This window comes from Maniola hyperantus, chromosome 18 (genome assembly GCF_902806685.2).
Source record: "Maniola hyperantus chromosome 18, iAphHyp1.2, whole genome shotgun sequence".
Taxonomy (NCBI): domain Eukaryota; kingdom Metazoa; phylum Arthropoda; class Insecta; order Lepidoptera; family Nymphalidae; genus Maniola; species Maniola hyperantus.
The window spans coordinates 1,079,427-1,104,306 of record NC_048553.1 but is presented as its reverse complement, the minus strand read 5'-3'; the positions used below and the strand labels follow the sequence as shown (position 1 = coordinate 1,104,306).

The following is a 24,880-nucleotide window of genomic DNA, read 5'->3' as shown; positions in this document are numbered from 1 at the left end:
ATAATACCTACTTTACTTATAATTTTTTTTAGCAATTTTATAATTCAGGTTTTTATGTACTCAAATAAACTATCATTTATTGTAATTTCATGACTATGGCTACATAGTAATGTGATAAGAAGTCTTACAATATAGAACTTATAGACTAAATATATACATGACATGCAAATTGTTCCAGATTTTAAATGTGACATTTTCCTAATAACACAGAAATCTAGTTTTTATTAGATGAATATATTATCTTTTGTATTAAGGCGTAACACCCACAGACGGAGTGGAGTACCGCGAGATTCTATTCTTTTTAAAACAACAAAACTTGGTTTATTTTATTTTGTTGAAATTGTTGAAAGTAAAGAATAGAAATATTTTCATTCAAATAAACTTTTACAAGTACTTTTGAATCGTCAAATGGATCTACCAATGTTTCAGAGTGCCCTTCCTACTGATAAGACTGGCAAGAACCTCGGCGGTTGCTCTTTTTAAAGATTCAATTCACAATATTATGAACCATTATTATAAACGTGAAAGTGTGTTTGTTTGTTGGTTTATTGGTTTGTCCTTCAATCATGTCGCAACGGTTTAACAGATTGATGTGATTTTTTGTGAGGGTATAGATAAAGATCTGGATAGTGACATAGGCTACTTTTTATCCCGGAAAATCAAAGAGTTTCCACAGGATTAAAAAAAACTAAATCCACAGGGAGAAAGTCGCAGGCATCAGCTAGTAAAGAATAACTGTCCAATGATCAATGTAAACAAATAATAGAAAAAAATTGTTAGCATTGTATGTGTGTATGTTTGTAAACAATGCATAAACATTCACAAGATGCTTTCCCATATCAATACTAATGAAGTTGGCTGCATGTAGGCCACATTTTTTTTAACATAATTTCGGCAACTTTCATTTAAATGGAGTGCGGAGGTACAGTTTGTGTTCTAAATGCACTCGAACCGTGAAAGTCATTGCCGTTTAATGACATCATTGTTTTTTGTGCACTTTCAAAAACCTAGGTTCTGTTCACGATGCCCTAAACTTTGACCATAATTATAATACTATTACAAAACTGTATGCAAATTATATACATACTAATTCATGCATAGCTGTATTAGAAGATACAAAGATGTTATTACGGGCAATAGGCCAGTACAATGACTTATTGCAAATACATTTTATATGACTTGTGGACCTGCTCACCTTTGATTGAATGGGCGCACCCTTACAGCCACTTTTACCGAGGCCATTTTCACACATTATATTATCACTAACTGAGATTTTTATTAATTTCTTTCACTTAAAATGCGAACACAACACCACAAAGCAAATCAAATTGAAAATTGTTAATTGAAAATTGACATTTGTCACAAAAAACAATTTGACGTTTTGAATTTTTGACACTGATTTGTCATAACGATAGATAGCATTATTGGATATCTGTGATGATACATTTGTCTATGATCAAGGCTTTTTTTTCTGAGGCTTTTTTCAACAATTGTTACATTTTATACTTCAAAAATTACTTTATATCCACAATTAAAATGCAATTTTTATGTTTTCACACAATTCATATTTTGATGTTTTTCACGTAAGAGCAGCTGCGTCGTATACCTAGGTAACTAGTTAGTCGGTACAAAACATAGTACAAAATGACTCCTCACGCGCCATTTTGACTCTATGGTTCAACTATCATGTTCATAGTGCGGTTCATTTACCTTTATAATAAGGACTAAAATCGTACTTTTGACATGAAATTTGACACAAACAGTTAAAATAGTGCGTGAGGAGTTAAATTTTGCGCGTTATATACAAGATTTATACAAGTTAGGGACTCTTAAGAAAGGTAAGGGCAGAGACTAGAGGAAGGATTTGCCATGGATTTGCACATCATCTGGCAACAATACAGTCATCTGTCACATGACATATGATTTCGATCTTCTGTCACGATCTGTCAAGTGTCAATAATCTACTTCTGTCATTCGTGGGTCGCGTGAAAAAGGTTAGAATTTTTCAATTTTTTATTAACTTTTACTTTATTTTCTTTTTGATTTTAAAAAGGTTTCGCTTGAAATTACTATAAATACTTACATATTTAATTTAATTAATATTGTTCATATTAGTAAAACAAAATTTAGTTGTTACATAAGTGTCGGGTTTTGCCTTACAGCTCTACAGTGAAGCAGCCAGAATGTCAGACTCTCCCGCCCGCCCCATGAAGTATCCCTACACCATCAGCGCCAAAATCGCGCAGTTCCCCTTCAAGTATTATGTACAGAACCAGTGGATTTGGCGCTACTGGATGATCGGAATCGCTGTTGCTACTCCAGTGTTCTACAAGATCCACAAACTAGGTAAATATTACTAAGAATATTACTTATATTCACTGGAATACAGGGATAAATTTATGGAATACTAGCTTATGCCCGCGACTTCGTCCGCGTGGAATTAGGTTTTGAAAATCCCATGGGAACTCTTCGATTTTCCGGGATAAAAAGTAGCCTATGTCACTCTCTAGGTCTTTACCTATACCCATGCAAAAAATCACGTCAATCCGTTGCGACATGATTGAAGGACCAACCAATAAACTACCAAACCAACAAACAAACACTTTCGCATTAATAATAAGGGTACTGATAGATTATATTGTATTATTTAATTTAATTTATTTATTATGTAAATATTTTTCTCTGTGCGTTGGGTTGCGAGGTGTTAGCTGGAGATGTTTTTGTAGTTCACCGAATATTTATAGTAGGTACTTAGCAGGAATTTAAACTTTTGAAAGAGATTTCAGTTTCTTAGAGCTGTCTCTGTCACTCATTGTGATATTTTGTTGGTCTCAACAACCAGGACCACTACAAAACAGGAAGGAATAGAAGGTTGACATCTTGACCTATCACTGTAATCAATTCTGTTGTACCCAATTTCCAAAGTAAACTAAATTGACAATTATTTGAATCCATAGTGCTATCCCTTTTTTGTTAAGAACAGTATGAAAGGCAGTGTTAGATCTAGACCTGTCATTTTAGTTTTGAGATTGTGTAGAACAGAACCAGCCACACTGCTTGTATTATCGTTTAAACTATCATGAGTGATTTCCATTATATATAATATCTGTCAACGGCTTAACTCACGTATTTAGTCAACGTTAGCCTGACTAGTTTCGAACCCATCCGGGGTCCTTTTTCAATGGAGTTAGTAAAGCCGTTGACAGATATTATATATACTGCTTGTATTAGTTTATTAAAGGAATTACAGTGCAACAAGGCTATCTTGGCGCGTGGCGAAAATCGGAACTAACGTTGTCGTCAAGTGTCCCCTTTGTTCTTGTTTGAATATTCTAAGCCTTTGTTCTCCAACAGCGCCCCCCTGCCAATGTCATTCAAGTGCCAATATAATCTTCAATTTGTATTTTGCAGCGAACTCGCCTGAGAATGTTAGCAAGTGGGCAGAGATGAGGAAGAAGGAAGCTGCGTCACACCATTGAACTTTTAACATTCTTGTATCAAAGTTAAATTATTTGTAAGCGTAAATAAAATCATGTCCTAGCTAAACAGTCTTTTTATTTGATATCAACCTCAAAAATCATGCAAAGTGACTGTTACAATATGCTTTTATCTAACCAGGGACACATTCTAACTTTTGAGAGTTGTGCATCATATTATATTAAAGGAAAACATTGTGAGGAAACCTGCATTGAGAGGTTTCCAATCTCCATAATGTTCTCAAAGGTGTGTAAAGTCTACAAATCCCCACTTTGCTAGTGTGGTGGACTATGGTCAAACCCCTCTTATACTGAGAGAAGACCCGTGCTCTGTAGTGAGCCAGCTCATGATGATGATAAATCTATAATATAAAAATGAAACACTAAATGTGTTGCTCATCGCAAATCTCTAGAACCGCTGAACCGATTTCGCTAATTCTTGGTGGATGGTTCTTATGGAGAAAAATTTAAAAAGAATCGACTGTAAGGCGGTACGAAGTTCGCCGGGGCAGCTAGTACACAATAAAAGAATTAAAACGAAAAAATCGTTTCAGGTGCTTTATTGCTAAACATATAAATTATTATAAAACTATAAATTACATTAATAAATAATAATAATTGCAGACAAAAAAGAACATTGATACATGAAAATTGACAACTATCTACGTTCCTATAGGAATGCTCTATGTTTCACAAAAAATATAAATTGTAATACAGCTCTTGCAATTCACGAAGGCGAGTGAACTTTACTTGTGGTAACGTCGTTTACATGGTCATTGCGTAAGTGTGCGTGCATGTCGGACCAATCAGTCGCGAGCAAGCGCTGTCAAACGCACACATTTAGTGTACCTTACGTATACCGATACGACTTAAACACAAGCATGAGTCAGTGGCCTTCGTGAAATGCAAGAAGTGTAACACAAATTGGAAATTTCAATCACATAAAAACAATTTAATTGCGTATTGAAAATGCTTATGATTTATGATAGAATAATATTTAAATGACATAAAGCGATTTAATTGATATACAAAACAAACAATTTACGCAACATATAATTATTTATTTCAAACCGATGAGCCAAAAATCACATTTCGTAATGGAATTAGAGCTAGACTAAAACTAAGTTCTTATAATCTAGGAATAACCAATAGGTATGGTGCCTACTAGTCAAATCAGCAACTTTTTATCAAGACTTTTTTACAAGTTTTTTTTGTCAAGACGCTCGCGCTCGCTTGGTATGTGAGCTTGTATGAAATACATAGATGTGATATATAACTTCGTAGTACTTTTTTAGTCAAATCGATGATTTAAAATGCGGGACGTCGATATTATACGAATTTTGGTAGATGCTCTATTCAATTGTCTATGTGTATGGAACTTCCGCACTGCACTAAATTATTCAATAATTTTTTGCTCTTTTTGATTGTCAGGACAAGGTTTGCATGAAGGAATTTTTTGGTAAATCCACGAGAAAAACACCGTTTCCGCGGGACGCGGACGGAAGTCGCGGGCAACAGCTAGTTACCAATAATTAATTGACATAGGCACCATCCCAATTATGTCAAATGTATCGCACAGCAGATTACTCGGTCGCTTCTCATATGGAATACATAACAAATGCAATTTAAACTAGTAATTTTTTACCTAAAGCAAAGCCAAAAAAGGGAAGTGTATTCAGCAGCATTTCAGCAGTAAACCAGCCCTTAGCCGATTTTGTGTAATAAGAAATCGTCTGTAGAATACGTATGTCTGATGAATTTTACCCATATTACAAATGCGAAAGTGTGTTTGTTTGTCCTTCAACACTTCGCAACGGGTCGACGTGATTTTTCCGGCCAAAAAGTCTATTTTTAGGGTTTATTTAATTTACCATGACTACTAAATCCCTGAACAGATTCGGATGTATGGGATTTCTTAGAATTCCTTACATCATCCCGAGGTACACTGGCTATAAATTTTTTAAACCAAAAAAAAATTCAATATGGCAGAGCAGTATTTTTTTTTTACTACCTGTTGCATATGCCTAGAGAGTGACATATCAGGCTACTATTTATTTCAGAAAATCAAAAAGTTCCCACGGGATTTTTGAAAACCTAAATCCACATGGACGAAATCGCGGGCATCAGTCCGCTAGTTTTTATATAATTCAAGCGTCCTTATGGAATTTGGAATCTTTTGTACATAGTATTATTATACCTAGCATCGGTGGTTCTCAAACTATACCTCGCACAATCCTTCGTGGCACGCGGGATCGTAAACGCAAGCCTTCAAATGAGTCAGCTTTATTTAGGACCTAGCGATTCGAATTAGAAACGAGGAGGCAAAACGCTTTGTCCATGTCCGTGGAATTTAGACTACATATGGGTACATTGTTGGGTACATGGGTAATGTTCTCAAAGGTGTGTGAAGTCTACCAATCCGCACATGGCCAGCGTGGTAGACTATGGCCAAAACCCTTCTCACTCTGAGAGGAGACCCGTGCTCTGTGGTGGGCCGGTGATGGGTTGATCATGATGATGATGATGGGTACATTTCTTGACGATGTCTTGCGGTACGATAGTAGAACAAACTCTCCAAAAAATAACCTGTAGGTAGAATATCAACAGACAGGCAACTTTGCGCCGACGACGTTCCAAACTTTGCAGTTAAGAATTAATGGGGATCCACACTGCCTTTAAAATAAGGACTAAAATCGTACACTTTTTTGACATAAAATCTGACACAAAGTTAAAATGACGCGTGAACAGTCATTTTTTACGCATTATATGAAGATGAATAGGTACTTGTCAGTGCGACAAAACTCTCTTAGCACTTAAATGACATTGACGGGGGAGGCGCTGTTGAAGAACAAAGGCCATCAAAGGCTTAGAATATTCAAACCAGAACAAAGGGGACACGTGACGGCAATATTAGTTCCTATTTTCGCCACGCGCCAAGATAGCCTTGTCGCACTGTATTGGCGCCCTCTGAGATTAGTTTTGCCTGTGGATCCCCATTGACCAGTGCTTCGTCACCAATGACTCCGCGTGCCAGGAGCGCTTGTACAGGGTATAGTGTCAGTATAACAGGTAGTCGCTATACCGCGAAGGTGCGAGCGTGGATCAGTCGTGCTTGGCTCGCTTGGCCTTCGGTCTTGGCTCCTGAGTTTCCGTCGGCTCTTCTTCCACACTGGTGTCCGGTAATGAGGGCAGGTTGAGCTCAGAACAGCGTTTGTTTATGTACTTCTCTAGCCGCATGCCCGCTCTGTAATGAGGAAATGTATGTGCAAATTAAGAATAGGACGGCCGATGTGGCTAATTCTATCTCTAAACTGACAGGTCTAAATCTAGTGCTGTCCTTTTCCGCAGGGAGCATTATGAAAGGGACAGCAATAAAATCCATCCATACTAATATTATAAATGCGAAAGTGTGTGTGTGTCTGTCTGCTAGCTTTTCACGGCTCAACCGTTCAACCGATTTTAACGAAATTTGTTATAGAGGTAGCTTGCAACCCGGGGAAGGACATTTATCCTGGAAAATTTAAGAGTTCCCACAGGATTTTTAAAAACCTAAATCCACGCGTACGAAGTCGAATATAGCAGCTAGTAGAATATATTTTTATTCAAGTAAACTTTTTAAGCGCACCGGAATGCGCAGCGTTCTGCACCCCCACTGACCTCCTTAGCGCAGTGGTAAGCGCTGTGGTCTTCTTAGTGGAAGGTCCCGGGTTCGATTCCCCGCAGCGGTTTGGAATTCAATAATTTCCCTGGTCTGGACTGGTGGGAGGCTTCGGCCGTGGCTAGTTACCACCCTACCGGCAAAGCTGTACCGCCAGGCCATTTAGTGTTTCGATACGATGCCGTGTACCAACCAATCTTAGTAGAAACACTACAGTGGATTTTGGTTGGACCCCTTTGGAAAGTGGACAAACTACATCGGAAGAGTCTGCGGGAGATACTGGATGGCGGCAAGACCGTGGAATTCCACGGGGACATAGGGACCTATGTCCAGCAGTGGACGTCTATCGGTTGATAATGATGAAGGTATGATTCCGAACCACACTGCACGCTGCCGCAACAGTGCTGTCCCCATACAATCTTAATGTAGCGGAACATTGCTGCCTAGCTCGGAATGTAATGTCATATCTATATATATAAAAGGAAAAGGTGACTGACTGACTGACTGACTGACTGATCTATCAACGCACAGCTCAAACTACTGGACGGATCGGGCTGAAATTTGGCATGCAGATAGCTATTATGACGTAGGCATCCGCTAAGAAAGGATTTTTGAAAATTCAACTCCTAAGGGGGTGAAATAGGGTTTTGAAATTTTGTAGTCCACGCGGACGAAGTCGCGAGCATTAGCTAGTGTCATATAAGCTTATAAAATAAATAAAATTCTTTATTTAATAAGGCAACAAGGACCCATATTTTGTTAGTAGGTAAAGATAATGCTTAAAAACTATGTTAGTATATTTTGTTAGTATAATGCTTAAAAACTATGTTAGTATAATCATTTTATTATTATTTTTGTTATTACAGTAGCTATCATAATAGGGTGCAAACAATTAGATTTTAGGAATCACTTTCAAGCCCTCGTCCGGTCAACCTGCGTATTTACCGGACGAGAACTTGAATGAAATGCTGGAGAATTGGCGTATCCAGCTTTCCCGCCATCATATTCAGGATACTGTTGGAGCTCGAACGCAGCCTTATAGAGATTGTATGGGGACCAGTAGTGCCGCGACAGGACTGCGACAGCACTGTTGCGGCAGCGCTGCTGCGTGCAGCGTGGTTCGGAATCATACCTTGATGAAAGCACTCACTTGGCGACAAGATGCGTGTCCTTGTTGTAGGTGTAACAGTTGGCAAAGACGAGCGCCACGTCCGCCAGCAGCGCTTCGTCCGTGTCGTACTGCGAGCTCTCCAGCTTGCTCTTGATCGTCGTCAGATCCATCGGCTGGTCTATCACCTTGAAGTAATCCGGGACCTGGGACCAAAGGAATACATTCAACTATCTAACATACGAGCACAGAGTAGACCAGAGAGGAAGCTTCATACAAGCGGTTTTCTGTAGCACATACATGCAGTACATGCTCTCAGCGGCGTGTCACGGACGCTACGCCGATAGGACGATTTGGCTCAGAGTTGGTCGGTTCGTCAAGGCTGTGGGTCGTGCGCGTGTTTTCGAGAGTTTGCATTTTAAATAGCGTATATCTAAATATATAAAAGGAAAAGGTGACTGACTGACTGACTGATTTATCAACGCACAGCTCAAACTACTGGACGGATCGGGCTGAAATTTGGCATGCAGATAGTCATTATGACGTAGGCATCCGCTAAGAAAGGGTTTTTGAAAATTCAACTCCTAAGGGGGTGAAATAGGGGTTTGAAATTCGTGTAGTCCACGCGGACGAAGTCGCGAGCATAAGCTAGTTGTATAAAAAATTAGAATTAAATTTAAATGATATTTGTAGTAACTAGGTATTAAATTCATTCATTTTACTAAAGTAAGTTAGTACCTACTACCTAGGTACTGTCAGTCTGTCAGTCTGTCTGTCAGTCGGTCAGTCTGTCATTCTGTTGTCAGTCTATCTGTCTGTCTGTCAGTCTGTTATTTAGTATTTTTTTCTTTTAATTTTTCACTTGCAACAAGTGACAACCCTTAAGAATAGGTATAAAATTTTGAACGGTATAGGAAGCTTCCCCTCTGTAGGGATATCTACTCGTGTGATACGAATATTCCTGACCACATTAAAACAATCGAGAGTAATATGGCGTTCATTGATTAATTGAAAACATTCCTAATCGAAAAAGCCTATTATAAAATAAACGACTACTTTGACGATTAATACAGCGCCGTCTCCCTGCTAAAATTGCTGTGTCCCAATGGGGTTCCAATATCTAAATATATAAAAGGAAAAGGTGACTGACTGACTGACTGATTGATTGACTGACTGATCTATCAACGCACACCTCAAACTACTGGACGGATCGGGCTGAAATTTGGCATGCAGATAGCTATTATGACGTAGGCATCCGCTAAGAAAGGAATTTTGAAAATTCAACCCCTAAGGGGGTGAAATGGGGGTTTAAAATTGGTGTAGTCCACGCGGACGAAGTCGCAAGCATAAGCTAGTTGTCAATATAATAATTCTTGTTCAACGAATGAATTATGTAATTAATATTGGAATGCATTGAATGAATAAATAAAATAAAACGAAAAATGAGTAGGTATGTGATAATATCCTCTGGACCAAATTTCGGCCATGTCGGCCAATTTTAATAGATTTTCGACATTGGGCGCCATTTTCTGGGGCGTACTGTAACACCTTAGTCCTTACCTCTTCAACAGTAACAGGCTCGTTGAAGGGCCAGCTGTCCTTGTGTTTCATGGCCTCCCGCAGAAGTTGTGCGAGAGCTTCTGTGTGTAGGACTTCCTCTGCAGTCTCTCTCCTTCCGCGCTTCTTGCCCGTTCTGTTCTTGTCCGTTTCTTCTACAAAAATCAATTAAACATTAGCAGTGTTACTATAATAATAATAATAATAATAAGAGAACCTCGTGAGAGCTGAGACGGAGAAAAAGCGTAAGTATCTCGATCTGGCTCAAGAGGTTTCCGACATGTGGCATGTGGAGTCCACTGAAATCATCCCAATCGTCATATCTGCGAATGGGTTGATTCCAGTCAGCCTCGCTCAACACCTGAGGCGACTGGGTTTCCGTGGCAGTTCGCTCGCAGCCAGGATGCAAAAAGCGGTCTTGCTGGTGTAGAGGTGCAACCTCTACCGTTACTTGGCTGGCAGCTATTAGGAAAACTTCGCAGCTGCCACACAACAATATTCAAATTTGGAACGCAGTGGGGAATCCTCCTGGTCACGCACGTTACAAGATTCCACATTCCCTATCATCCGCTCGTCACGTCAACATCTTCTACCATTGTATTATATAAAGCTCGCGAGCCCGTCTGTATTGTACATAACATATCAATTGTAAAGTGTAAAATAAACATCACTATATGTAGCTGGTTCTTCATTGCACCAACCCTTCAGCTACACTGGACTCGGCTAGGATAGTCCGCCGATTTCTTCACCTGTCGCCCTGACCCCCGGCCGTTTGGTCTCCCCTGCCGGGGTGTAATCCTCCGCCCGGTACAAATATGTATGTATGTAATGTTTATGTAGGTTTATTTATTTTTATGTATGTAAGTATATTATAACTCTTTTGGCTTTTATATGTATCTATTTTGTACGCGGGCGTGAGAGCAGATAATATATAATAATAATAAATACACTTTATTTGCACAACCACAAGAAGGATTACATTAAAGAATAGAAAACACAGACAGAAGGAAGATACAAAAGGCGGCCTTATCGCTAATTAGCGATCTCTACCAGGCAACCTTAAAGATTGGAAAGTAAAAGGAAAATTAGACTACTAGGAAACTATAGTAGGCTCTTGCGGTAGTGGAGTGGTGCGGTCCACGTTGGCAGCCAATGTTTCGAGTAACCAGCTACGAAACAAGATTCAGCACGCTAAGCTATCACGCTATGGAAGTTTCCAGCACGAGTGATATCTCATGTCGACATGATGCCACGTGCATGTACTGCAACGAAATCGATAATGCAGAACACACAATGTTTCACTGTGTAAACTGGGACATAGAGAGGAAAGACCTCATTTCTAAAATAGGGGCTATATGTGTCAATAATTTAGTGCACAAAATGATAGAGCATGAGGACATATGGATGCTTGTTGCAGGCTTCTTGGAAAAAATAATAGGTTCTAAAGAGGAAGAAGAGAGACGTAGACAAAAAACAAAATAAACAGTAATAATAATATAGACAACAATGTTGCCGTGTTTAGGCTGAGAGGCGGGCACACGGCCAACAGGGAGACAGAAGGGGTTTTTAGCCGGTAAGAGTCCGGCACTACCCAATTGGGTGTCCATGAGGATTTCCCCCTTCTGTATAAAAAAAAAAAAGCACGAGTGATATCTATACTAATATTATAAATACGAAAAATTGTGAACCGTTGGGCCGCCCGATTTCAACCGATTTTGACGAAATTTGGTACAGAGATAGCTTGCATCCCAGGGAAGGACATTAGCTACTTTTTTCCTGGAAAATCCACGCGGACCAAGTCGCGGGCATCATCTGGTCAAGAATATTTTATCCGGGTTCGTCACGGAATAAGATTAAAAAGAACTTCATTTCAGGTTAGGTACCTACTAACCAAGAGTATTTTATTCTGGTTCGTAACGAAATATACGATTAATGTATTTTTGTAAGTGGTTACTACAAAACGACGTAATTTTAATCTTATTCCGTTACGAACCCGGATGTTTTTAATCCGTATAAGTGTTATTTTACTCACAATTTTTTGAGAAATCGCCTACTTACCGTGTACTCCATTTGTAAGTGTTTTAGATCTTCTTGTTGTGCTACCATTTAATACTTCTTTTGACCTGACAACAACAAATTAATTATTAGGCAATTAGGCAACTCAAGGCCCGCCATGCAATTGGCCGTTTTTTTTAAATTTTGTAACACATTTTTGTAAATGTTGTGTTAACTTGTAAATGGCGAATACATTTAAAGTAAGTAAAGTAAAGTAAAATATGCTTTATTGTACACCAAAACAAAAACAGTAGACATATCACAAATACAGCAAGTACAATAGGCGGCCTTATCGCTAAAATAGCGATCTCTTCCAGGCAACCTTAGGGTAGAGGATATTATAAAAATTAAAGTAATAATCATTTAGTAAGAAGATCATTTAGTAAGTTATATGTTCAGAATAAGTATTTTTTTAATGTAATAGTGTTAGTAGCCGTAAGTTAACCTAATAAACAAAATCAAATAAAATAAAATGATACATACTATGTAATATTAAAAATGCGAAAGTCGCAGACGAAGTCGCGGGCATAAGCTAGACTTATGTGTAAAAACAACTTTTGGCATTTCATTAAATTATAAATAATATAATCTGTCAGGGTTCCGTACCCGAAGGGTACCAACAGGACTCTAGTAATAAGCCTCCACTGTTCGTCAGTGCGTCTGTCTGTCTGTCTGTCAGCGGGCTGTGCCTCGTAAACCGTAATAGGTAGAGAGTTGAAATTTTCACAGAATGTGAATTTTTAATGCCGCTATAACAACAAATAATAGAAATTTCAAAACGACTGCCATGAAAATTAATAAAGTTTTATTTCTTGTGCGATGGTACGGAACCTTTCGTACTCCGTTCGACTCGCACTTGACTGATTTTCGATACTCACTTGCGTCCCCTCTTAGCCGTGCCGTTCTGCATCGGCGAAGGTTCCTTGCTTTTCGATTTCTTAGCCTTTATAGACACAAGCGTTGTGTTGTACTCGCTGTCTTCTGAGTCTGGGAAAAATATATCTTATTGTTATTATTTATTTAATTAGAACAGACATATAGCCCAGTTACACTAAAAAAATTGTCACTTATCGCCATCCAGCTTTGACTGCCGAGTTTAGAGCGAGAGGTCGAACACCACTGGGGTCCAACCTCTTGCTTTAATTTGTTAGACGTAGCGGGATAACGATAAGTTAGGTATTTGCTTTAAGTAGGTATTGGGAGCGCCTGATCCAGTTTTATTATACACTAGATGATTCCCGCGACGATTTAGGTTTTCAAAAATCCCGTGGGAACTTTTTGATTTTCCGGGATAAAAAGTATCCTATGTCCTTCCCCGGGATGCTAGCAAGCTATGTATATCTGTACCAAACTTCGTCAAAATCGATTGAACTGATGGGCCATGAAAGGCTAGCAGACAGACAGATAGACAGACACACGGATACACTTTCGCATTTATAATATTAAAAAGTATGGATTCATGCGTACAAAAAAATAAAATAAAAAAAACTAAGTAAAAAAAATCAAAAGTTACTATGTACCATTCTGTAGTGTTCAGTCCATGATGTGATGACATATAAAAACACTTATGACATAAATCTTTAGATTATAAAATAATTTGTGCACACAATATAAAAATGTAGGTAATTTTAGGGAAAACATGCGAGGGAATCATCAGATCAATAATAATGAATGAAATCAACCACAATAAAAGAAATGCTTTCAATTCAGAAATGAATTAGAGAATTTGTGAAAATATTTTTAAGAGTTATTTAGTTCCTTAACATAAAATAAGTAACAATCTGAGGCCACATCCTAAGATAAATATAATATGACCCTAAAGCCTTTTGAGTTAGTTGATCTTATTTACAAGTTGAAGTGAACAGTTAATCGAAGCCCATCACTGGATGAAAGTCAAGCGATCAGCCGTACAATGAGTGACACAGAGTGGGTAACAGTTTGAGGACAAATCTGAAGATAAATAACCTAAAGCCTTATGAGTTAGAGTTGATCTCATTTACAAGTTGAAGTGAACAGTTAACCGAAGCCAAGCGTAGGATGAAAGTCAAGCGATCAGCCGTACAATGAGTGACACAGAGTGGGTAACAGTTTGAGGACAAATCTGAAGATAAATAACCTAAAGCCTTATGAGTTAGAGTTGATCTCATTTACAAGTTGAAGTGAACAGTTAACCGAAGCCAAGCGTAGGATGAAAGTCAAGCGATCAGCCGTACAATGAGTGACACAGAGTGGGTAACAGTTTGAGGACAAATCTGAAGATAAATAACCTTAGAAAATAATACCAAAGTTTACTTTTTATAAAAGTTAGTTGAATTTATTTACAAGTTGAAATGAATCGTTAACCGAAGTCCAGCGTAGGTTGAAAGTCAAGCGATCAGCCGTACAATGAGTGACACAAAGTGAGCAACAGTTTTGAGGAGAAATCCGAAGATAAATCACCTTAGAAAATAATACCAAAGTTTACTTTTTATAAAAGTTAGTAGAATTTATTTACAAGTTGAAATGAACAGTTAACCGAAGTCCAGCGTAGGTTGAAAGTCAAGCGATCAGCCGTATAATGAGTGACACAAAGTGAGCAACAGTTTGAGGAGAAATCCGAAGATAAATCACCTCAGAAAATAATACCAAAGCTTACTTTTTATGAGAGTTAGTTTAATTTGTTTACAAGTCGAAATGAACAGTTCACCGAAGCCCAGCGTAGGATGAAAGTCAAGCGATCAGCCGTATAATGAGTGACACAGAGTGGGTAACGATCAGAGGACAAACCCGAAGATATGCTTCGACTGTTAATCGCTCGCGCGTACTGCTGGATGTTGGACATCGCTGTGGCCGCGCACCGACGACGATCTTTACAGATAGGAAATTCATATTTGAATAATAATTATATTATATTTAATAAATAAGCCTGCCTGCTTGCTTTAATATATTGACTACGGCAATGGGCAAGTCACATCTCTAAATATATAAAAACTCACAATATATAAAAATGAAATGAGAAAAATTTAAAAAATTGCCTGAAAGAGTCGACTGTTAGGCGGTACGAAGTTCGCCGGGGCAGCTAGTAGTTCATAAAACAGATAGTAGATAGACAGTCTATTGGTTTTATTATATTATATATATTTATTGGGGGCCCCAAGGTGCTGGAATGGCGACCTCGCACCGGAAGGCGCAGCGTTGGAAGACCCCTCACTAGGTGGACGGACGACATCAGACGAGTCGTAGGGAGCAGCTGGATTCAGACGGCGCAAGACCGTGGCGCGTGGAAGTCCATATAAGAAACTATCTCCAGCAGTGGACGTCTACCGGTTGACGATGATGATGATGATTTAATAAATATAATATTTTCATATTTATCATTAGCAACTCGCTTCGGCTTCACACGGGTGCAGTGTAGAGACTAATGTGGTGCCAGTGAGCATTAGACTAAGACAGCATTGTCAATGAAAGCTATAGTCGGCTTGATTTCTTTCGACATCTTAAACAATTATCGTTATATTTCAACAAATTAACACAAAATAATATTAAACTATACATATCAATTTTCCTCGTAAACCACTCTATCTATTGATGAAAACCGCATTAAAATCGGTTGTGTAGTTTAAAAGATCTAAGCGTACAAAGGAACAGACGGCGGGAAGCGACTTTGTTTTATACTATGTAGAGATATATATATAGGTTAATAAAAGACACGTTCACAGTACCCACCACACAAGCATAATTTTACTATTTTATTTTATTTTGTTTATTTGAAAGTAATCAATAGCGTAAATACATAATTATTATTTAAATTTAAATCTAGTTATAACAGAATGCCAAAAGAGATTACTTAAAATTATAATTAAAGTTAATAATTATAGGTACAGCATGTCCTTAAAAATCGATTTTTGTCGTTTTAACGAGACTAGCTTGTGCTCGCGACTTCGTCCGCGTGGACTACAGAAATTCCAAACCACTATTTCACCCCTTTAGGGGTTGAATTTTCAAAAATCGTTTCCAGTCCGTCCAGTAGTTTGAGCTATGTGTTGATAGATCAGTCAGTCAGTCACCTTTTCCTTTTATATATTTAGATTGCGCCCAAGCTATTTTCGGTGTGCTGCGTGAAGCGACTTTTGATGAGCGAGATGAATATCGTTTCGGCACTGCGCCGCGAGTCGCCCTCCGCTGCCGCACGCGTCACAAAGAGACACTGCTTCCTCACCTCTGGCGGGGTTGGCGCAAGCCTCGCACAGGAACCGGCGGGACAACCTCTGCCTGGGCGCGGCGCACTCCTCGTGGAACCGGGCGGCGCACGCGCGGCACTGCGCCGCGAGTCGTCCTCCGCTGCCGCACGCGTCACAAAGAGACACTGCTTCCTCACCTCTGGCGGGGTTGGCGCAAGCCTCGCACAGGAACCGGCGGGACAACCTCTGCCTGGGCGCGGCGCACTCCTCGTGGAACCGGGCGGCGCACGCGCGGCACTGCGCCGCGAGCCGTCCTCCGCTGCCGCACGCGTCACAAAGAGACACTGCTTCCTCACCTCTGGCGGGGTTGGCGCAAGCCTCGCACAGGAACCGGCGGGACAACCTCTGCCTGGGCGCGGCGCACTCCTCGTGGAACCGGGCGGCGCACGCGCGGCACTGCGCCGCGAGCCGTCCTCCGCTGCCGCACGCGTCACAAAGAGACACTGCTTCCTCACCTCTGGCGGGGTTGGCGCAAGCCTCGCACAGGAACCGGCGGGACAACCTCTGCCTGGGCGCGGCGCACTCCTCGTGGAACCGGGCGGCGCACGCGCGGCACTGCGCCGCGAGTCGCCCTCCGCTGCCGCACGCGCCGCACAGAGACAGCGCTTCGTCCACGTCGAATGAATCCGCACTGTCGGAATATACGCACCAAATCAGTCATATGCGATGCAACTATATCGATTGTTGCAAAAGAAAAACATTCGAATGAATCGAACAATCGATTGTCGATTTGTTCGTGAGAAACAATCAAATAAAAATCGTAAATAGATTGTTAAATTTTTCGTTCCTAAGTCTACGAATGTGGAGCGCACGGTCTGGAAGGAATAAATCGAAAATCTAAATTTCGATTTACGATTCATTCGTCGCAGACCTGCAAGCTATAGTAAAAATTGAACAATCGAAAACAATCGATTGTTTTTCGACTCGTTCAACTGTTATTCGATAATATCGAATAATAATAAGAATCGAATAGTTCGATAGTTATTCGAATGAATCGCTAGTTGACTCTCACCTGTCATCCAACTCCTCCTCTGGCTGCTCCTCAGTGTACAGTTTTCTCCGCTTGCGCGGCGTCTTCTCTTTCGGTTTACACTGCTCGCAGAACCAATCGCCTTCTGGCACTTTCTATTAGAAAATAAAAACATCCTGTTCATAAAACATAAACAAAACAACACAGGCAGCGGCCATTTGCCTCTTCCAACCACGCCTTGCGATGTAAAAACACACCAGTAAAATCAGCTCTGTAAAATATAATCATTAAAATAAGTAATTTTAAACGAACTCGCACTGGAAGGCGCAGCTTTTGAAGACCCCCCACCAGGTGGACGGACGACATCAGACGAGTCGCAGGGAGCCGCTGGATTCAGGCGGCGCAAGACCGTGGCGTGTGGAAGTCCCTACAAGAGACCTATGTCTAGCAGTGGAAGTCTATCGGTTGATGATGATGAATTGAATATTTTTAATCAATTTGATTTACTTGACACGAGCATTAAGTAATTACCTTATTTCGCATACTTAACTGAATGCATGAAAGAAAATAATTTTAAATTAGAAAAAAAACGATTAACTAGAACGCTAGCAAAAACGAAGACGGGTGTTACTACTGGTGATTACCGATATTAAAACACCAAAAAATTGCAAAAATATCTAAAAAAAACCTATGTTTTGTTAAAGTTCACGATATATTGCAAAAATAAAACATCTGGCTGACGCTAGAGATTAACGAATGTTCCGTAAGTAGGCCATTCGGAGTCAATGCCACGGCCGGGGCATTGACCCAAGTTTTGCACGCTATATATTGCAGGGTTAAAAAATACTAAATTACTAAAACTACAAAACGAGGCAAGTGGTATTGGATTGTGTTTAGGTGTATAATAATAACGTTAAGTTCTGGTTAAAATATCAGTAATTTTTTGTGCCGATTCGAAGCGCCCCACACATTTTGAACTGTTTGGACTTGAGCGATATCGTTCACCGTCGAATACAGTTCGCCGAACTTTATGATCCTAAGAGCCCTCGCCCATGGCGACTTTTTGTAGCGATGCTGTCGCGCGTTTACTAAACACACGCCAGCATCACTACTAACTCGTGTTAGTCGGATTAGCAACGCGCTACTGCATCGCGACGGTATCGATGCAAACGCGCGACCGTGTCGGACGACATCGGGGAAAGAACGGAGGGAGGGTGGCGCATGAATGGAGAACCAAGCATCAGTGCAACATTTTTTTCTCGTTTGCATCGAGACGGAAGCGCGACAGTATCGCGTTTGCATCGCGACTGAATCTAAGACCGTGGGCGAGGGCACACAGCTAGCGACTGCTTCGCGACTGTATCGATGCGGAAGCGCGACAGTATCGCGTTTGCATCGCGACTGAATCTAAGACCGTGGGCGAGGGCACACAGCTAGCGACTGCTTCGCGACTGTATCGATGCGGAAGCGCGACAGTATCGCGTTTGCATCGCGACTGAATCTAAGACCGTGGGCGAGGGCACACAGCTAGCGACTGCTTCGCGACTGTATCGATGCGGAAGCGCGACAGTATCGCGTTTGCATCGCGACTGAATCTAAGACCGTGGGCGAGGGCACACAGCTAGCGACTGCTTCGCGACTGTATCGATGCGGAAGCGCGACAGCATCGCTACTGTATCGCTACAAAAAGTCGCCGTGGGCGAGGGCTCTTAACTACACATGTCTACTCGGGTCACACTGTCTACGCGAGCTGAGGCTTGAGGCAGTGGAGGTGGTGTCCCTTGTTGCATCCGTCACACAGACGCACTAGCCCCGACAATATGGTGCAGTGTGACAGCACACAGCACCATGTTGTCAGCACGCTAGCCGTCCAGCTCACGCGTGTAGACCTAGTGCTGCGAGGCTTCGGCACTCCATGAGGGAAAGCGTTCCAGCGCTTCGAGGTCCAGCGGTTTGTTCCTTGCTTCGCGGTACTCAGATCCTCAATCGAACTAAGTTTTCTCTATGGAGCACTATATGCAGTGGCGTGCACAGAGTTTGGAACCAGGGTAAGCATTAGTAAGATAGGCCTTAGATACACCTTATATAGACCTACTGAATGGCAGGTCATAAAGAAAAATGGGCACTGGTCATTTCAACTAGGGTAAGCAGTACTTTTACACCTCTATGAACTGCACGCCACTGACTATATGCAAATTCCAAGATACAATGATAGGACCAGCTGGATCCTCCGGGTATAACAACAGTTCAATTGGGTATTTTCCTACTTTTGAATTTGATTAATATTATTACTTTATTATAAACTAGGATAAAAATAATGACGTACGCTGAAAAAAATATTAAAACCCAACAAAGATTTACAAAGTTACAGGCATTTTAATTTTGGAGTGGGAGGGTCTTCTATCCCTTTCTCGCAAAACGAAAATTTGTATGAAACCGCACGAAGCTCCTATGGCATTAGTAAGGTGTGACGTCAAAATTCTATATCGCTATCTCTGTCTAATCAGAAATATTTAAATGCTTATAACTTTTTTGTTATTTGATCGATTTAATTGGTTTTTTCAGTTTACATCATTATTTTTATCCTAGTCCTAGTTTATAATAAAGTAATAAAAAAATTGGAGTCAAATACCCAATTCAATTATTGGTTTTTAGGTGCATAATAACAGTCTAGAGGAAGATCTTCCCATACACACTTCAAAAGATACAGAAGAGCTAAAGCCAGGGTCACATTCACTGTGAGCTTAAGGACCAGCTGGATGCCCAGGCATACCAACAGTCCAGAGATCTTCCTGTTAGGGTTGAGCATATATCACCTGTACCTGTACACACTTCAAAAGATAGAGAAGAGCTAAAGCTAGGGTCACATTCACTGTGAGCTTAAGGACCAGCTGGATGCCCAGGCATACCAAGAGTTTAGAGATCTTCCTGTCAGGATTAAGCATATATCACCTGTACTTGTACACACAAAAGAAATAATGCTAGGGTCACACTCACCGCGAGCTTAGGCTTGAGGCAGTAGAGGTGGTGTCCCTTGTTGCAGCCGTCACACAGCAGCATGTTGTCCGGGTCGGTGCGGCGTCTGCACAGGCGACAGCTGGCGTTCAGCACGCTAGCCGCCCAGCTCACGCTGCTGTCCAGCGCCAGCAGGTGGAGAACTAGTGCTGCGAAGCTTCGGCACTCCATGAGGGAAACCTCCCAGCGTTCCAGCGCTTCGAGGTCTAGTGGCTTGTTCCTTGCTTCGCGATCCTTTCGTTCCTTTTCGTCAAGACCTGATGATGAATGTGAAAGAGGTATAAGTCCTGCAAAATGCTATTGCGCTGGAACCATGTCACATTAACATCGAAATGACGTCATTTTGTATATTTAAGTAAAAATAGACCATCAGCTCGAAACTTCAGTCTAGTGCTGACATCACTAAAATGGCGGTCACGTGCATTAGCAATTTGCGGGAATTATACTTAGAATTGGGTTGGTAGGGGTTTTCTTGGAATACTAGCAAGATAATCTCCACGTGTGTTTGAGTGTTGCGAGGCCCTTTCGGATACGTCCCGGGGGAAGAGCACCGTTTGGGCTGGTGACCCTGGTAATATGGTTAACAATTTGTCTTTATGGGATACTAGATGATGCCCGCGACTTCGTCCGCGTGGATTTAGGTTTTTGAAATCCCGAGGGAACTCTTCAACTTTCCGGGATAAAAAGTAGCATATGTCCTTCCCCGGGATATAAGCTAACTCAACTGTACCAAATTTCATCAAAATCGGTTGAACGGTTGGGCCGTGAAAAGCTAGCAGACACAGACAGACAGACACACTTTCGCATTTATAATATTAGTATGGATTGTTAGCCATGGCCAATTGACCTGGCAGAGAGGAGGGGTTGTCTGCGCGTCCTTCTGAGTGTCCCGAGCAGAGGGCGCAGTAGACGAACCCATGGGGCATGGCTCCAGTAGGTGAGGAAGTCATACCCCTGGAATACGAGGACCGTCCCAGATATGAGGGGCGATTGGAACCCTCGTAGCTTTAGTTTTAAGTTCGCGTAAAAATTGTCACCACTATATCATCATCACTTTGAGACTGCCGAAGGAGTGGAGGGGGGGGGGGGGGGGGGGGTTCAAATCGGTCTGCTCCGCCCGCACGCCTCTAACGGTGTATGAGGCCACGGGGTGCGCCACTGCTGGGTCTGCTGCTGGCGGAGTATCGAGGCGTTTCCGTTCCCTTGTACTCCGTCGCCAGCGGTGGGATGGACCTTCATGAGGTTTTAAGTCGATAGGAGTCCGACATACCGTGTGTACCCTGGATTTTCTTCACGAAAAAAAAGGCAGGGTTTTTTTGGATTTTTTTTTTTTTTATTCGTTATAGGCGCACGCTTGACCACGATCACACCTGATGGAAAGTGATGATATGGCCTAAGATGGGACGCGTTTGCCTAGAAGGTGCCTATTCACTCTTGTTTTAAAGGTACCCGGATTATAATTGACAGGAAACACTGATCTAGGAAGAGTATTCCAGACCCTAGCCATGCGTATAAGGAATGATGACGCAAAGCGAAGATGGAATGTTGACGACATAGGGGTGAAAACTCACCCGGTGTCTTGCGGTACGGTGGTAGAAAGGTGAGGGAGGGACAAGATCGAACAGCTCCTGAGCACACTCTCCGAAATATATCCTGTAAAACACCGATAGGCCGGCAACTTTTCGGCGGTGATCAAGACTTTGAAGCTTCCCCAAAAGTGGTGAATCTTCGCCTATAAGTCTCCTGGCTCGACGATCAACGGCGTCTAAAGCGGCTAGTTGGTATTTAGCTGAGCCATCGAAGAGATGACTGCAGTACTCCATGCAGAATTTCATTTCAAGAAAACCCAACCCCATCAGCCCCCACCTTAAAATTGGCAAAGAAATTCGCCTCACCTAGCGGCCTTTTCAGGTACTTCTGGTGTATGGACTGAGCGACCTGGAGTAGCGCAGAGGCCAAGTCTCTCACGACGTCTGGCTTGGCCGCAGGACTGTCTTCCTCTGGCTCTGACTTCACTCCGTTCACCTTCGTCACTTCTAGACAATGTCCTGGGTCGCGGTATTTGTTCTCGGCCACTGTTTCTATCTCTGATTTGTCTATGTCTGCAAAGAACAATTTAAGAACAGTAGGGCGATTGTCTAAAACGTGCATTTTTTTTTTTTTTTTTTTTTATTTAGACAAAAGAAAGCGAATAATTCACACCACACTTCCAGACCAAAGCACTAGACAAAAAGCCGAGACTGGTGCTGGCAGTTTGCAGCCCAAATAGACCGTAGTCTGTGCTAGGGCTGACAAAGTTGACAAAGTTATTACAATCTCAATTGTTCTGATTGGCTGAATTTGTGCGATTCTTGTTGCAACAATGCATTGTGGCCAATAGTGAGCGAGCATTAACCAATCAGAGATGATTGCGATCGTGACATTGTAGCTGTCAAACAACCGCGGTAGGGCCACTGAATTTCTTTGGCAAAAGTAGATATGTACATTTATTTTAAATCCATTGAAGGTTTTCTACGAAAAAAATATTTGGATATCACTCAGTGAAGCTGCAATGTAGAACCAACCAATGTCAAATGAATTCGGAACATGGTCTTGTTAGTGGGAGGGGTTTGGAATTTTATAATTTCTAAACTTCTGGTCTAGTCTGGTGGGAGGCTTCGGACGTGGCTAGTAACCACCCTACCAGCAAAGCCGTGCCGCCAAGTAATTTAGCGTTCCGGTACGATGCCGTATAGAAACCAAAAGGGTATGGGTTTAATAAAACTGCCACACCCCTTCCAGGTTAGCCCGCTCCATCTTAGATTGCATCATCACTTACCACCAGGTGAGATTGCAGTCAAGGGCTAACTTGTATCTGAATAAAAACATAAAAAATACTCACCATGTGGTAACCGTAACTGGCCGTCGGGTTGGTGGTAATCGTCTCTGAACTGCCTGGAAGGTCCCCAACTCAAATAGTCGGCTTGTTTGTCGTACCCGCGCAGCATTATCGTGCCTCGCCACGCTTCGCGGTCCTGACGAACACACACACACACACACATCTTATATAGTGATAGATGCATCCGACTATTCGAAAGTACTTGTAAAAGCTATCTGTCTGATCTGTCTACTAGTTTCGAACCCATCCGGGGTCCTTTTTCAAGGGAGTCCGTCCGCGCACGCGCCGCGGTTTTGACTGCGGGACGCACGTGCCGCTGCCCGTAGAGCCCGTTGTGAGGGTGACTGGGGTGGGGGGGGGGGGGGGGGGGGGGGGGGAGACAGCTGCCGAAACTAGTCGGGCTAACGTCGACTACACACGTGAGTAAGCCGGGACAGATAGTATTTATAATGGAAATCACTCACGGTAGTTTAAACGCTAAAATACTTGTAAAAGTTTATTCGAATAAAAAAGTTTTTTTTATTTTTTTTATTCTTACCTAAGTAACAACTTAATGCGCTAATAAAATCGTGTTCTTCTAGTTTTATTAACTTTAAAGTCTTTAACTTTAGAGCCTCAATAGCTCAACCGGAATAGGAGTGGACTGAAAACCGAAAGGTCGCCGGTTCACACCCCACCCGTTGCACTATTGTCGTATCTACTCCTAGCACAAGCTTGACGCTTAATTGGAGAGGAAAGGGGAATATTAGTCATTTAAAAAATGGCTAATATTTAAAAAAAAAAAAAAGTTTTTCCTCATTGATCAGCAAGTTGTAATAGCCCACTAATTTATTGCACACTTATGTTTTGTGGATGCATATATAATATAATCTATAATAATATAATATGATCTTTTTGCCATACACATTAGACTTCCACCTTAGCCTGCATCATCAAATTGCATGCCAAATTTCAGCCCGATCCGTCCAGTAGTTTGAGCTGTGCTTTTTTTTAGAGAAGTTTAAACCTTCGACAGACAGAACGCGTACAATCGCTTTAGGCTACTTTTTATCCCGAAAAATCAGAGTTCCCGCGGGATTTTTATGAAACCGCAATCCACGCGGGCGAAGCCTCGGTCATAATCTAGTACATAATAAATTAAGAAAAATAACAAAACAGGATGAAAGAATACTAAATGGTGTACAGATCGTTTCAGTCTAAAGAAGTTGCAAGATTTTTACCTTAACTTTAAGCGCACCAAGACACCCGTGAAAGATTTTCTCCTCTAACTCTAGTATGTGGTCCCGCAGAGAGAGTTCTAGAGCTTCTGACAAAGAACAGTCCGGAGGCACTCGCAGCGACGGCTGTATTCTCCGTCGCGTTGTCGGCGCTATGTGCGGTTGTGGCTGTGAACGAAGAATAATACAGGGTGTAACCATGACGCTAGCAAAAACTTATCTATCTGTTAGTTATTGTTATACTACCCAAACACAATCCAATACCAATAACCATTTGCGTCGTTTTGTACTTTTAAGTGATTTAGAATTTTTCAAACCCGCAATGTATAGCGTGCATAACTCGGGTCAATGCCCGCCTACGACGCGGCATTGACTCCGAGTGAACTACTTTCACAACGTTCGTTGACTCTAGCGTCAGTCACATGTTTTATTTGCAATATAACGTAAACTTTTACAAATTATAGGATTTTTTCATATATTTTTTTTGACAGTTTGTCTGTCTTTTTAGCAAACTAATCAAGTTATCCTAAAATCAGAAAATTATTATTTGACCAAACTTATTATTATCAAAGTTATGTAAGTAGACTACACAAACTTCAAGCCCCTATTTACCCCTTAGAGATTCTATTTTCTAAAATCCTCTCTTAGCGGATGCCTACGTCATAATAGCTATCTACATGCCAAATTTCAGCCCGATCTGTCCAGTAGTTTGAAATGTGAGTTGAT

The 24,880-nt window shown here is 41.3% G+C and overlaps 3 protein-coding genes across 7 annotated transcripts in view; 1 reads left to right on the top strand and 2 right to left on the bottom strand.

The window, feature by feature from the left end:
• The window catches only part of Klp98A (kinesin-like protein 98A), a 45,135-nt gene extending 43,806 nt beyond the window's left edge, over positions 1 to 1,329 (bottom strand). For all 3 annotated transcript variants that reach the window (XM_069504577.1, XM_069504578.1, XM_034978285.2), the window contains exon 1: positions 1,196 to 1,329. In XM_069504577.1, the coding sequence (XP_069360678.1) occupies positions 1,196 to 1,242 (47 nt within the window). In that variant the 5' untranslated portion in view covers positions 1,243 to 1,329. The remainder of the gene's footprint in view (positions 1 to 1,195) is intronic.
• Positions 1 to 3,546, top strand: part of roh (reduction of Rh1) — a 135,627-nt gene extending 132,081 nt beyond the window's left edge. The window contains exons 1-3 of one of the 3 annotated variants that reach the window (XM_069504628.1): positions 1,862 to 1,994; positions 2,163 to 2,346; positions 3,412 to 3,546. In XM_069504628.1, the coding sequence (XP_069360729.1) occupies positions 1,920 to 1,994; positions 2,163 to 2,346; positions 3,412 to 3,479 (327 nt within the window). In that variant the 5' untranslated portion in view covers positions 1,862 to 1,919 and the 3' untranslated portion in view covers positions 3,480 to 3,546. Of the gene's footprint in view, positions 1 to 1,861; positions 1,995 to 2,162; positions 2,347 to 3,411 lie in introns of those variants that run through there. The other 2 variants (XM_034978202.2, XM_069504629.1) reach the window with 2 other exon arrangements.
• Positions 3,547 to 6,492: 2,946 nt separating this feature from the next.
• Positions 6,493 to 24,880, bottom strand: part of Acf (ATP-dependent chromatin assembly factor large subunit) — a 29,927-nt gene continuing 11,539 nt past the window's right edge. The window contains exons 14-24 of the mRNA XM_069504634.1: positions 24,158 to 24,322; positions 22,941 to 23,073; positions 21,955 to 22,161; positions 20,042 to 20,316; positions 17,087 to 17,199; positions 16,371 to 16,705; positions 12,733 to 12,841; positions 11,858 to 11,922; positions 9,803 to 9,954; positions 8,285 to 8,448; positions 6,493 to 6,720 (exon numbers count right to left, since the gene is read on the bottom strand). Of these exons, the coding sequence (XP_069360735.1) occupies positions 6,579 to 6,720; positions 8,285 to 8,448; positions 9,803 to 9,954; positions 11,858 to 11,922; positions 12,733 to 12,841; positions 16,371 to 16,705; positions 17,087 to 17,199; positions 20,042 to 20,316; positions 21,955 to 22,161; positions 22,941 to 23,073; positions 24,158 to 24,322 (1,860 nt within the window). The 3' untranslated portion in view covers positions 6,493 to 6,578. The remainder of the gene's footprint in view (positions 6,721 to 8,284; positions 8,449 to 9,802; positions 9,955 to 11,857; positions 11,923 to 12,732; positions 12,842 to 16,370; positions 16,706 to 17,086; positions 17,200 to 20,041; positions 20,317 to 21,954; positions 22,162 to 22,940; positions 23,074 to 24,157; positions 24,323 to 24,880) is intronic.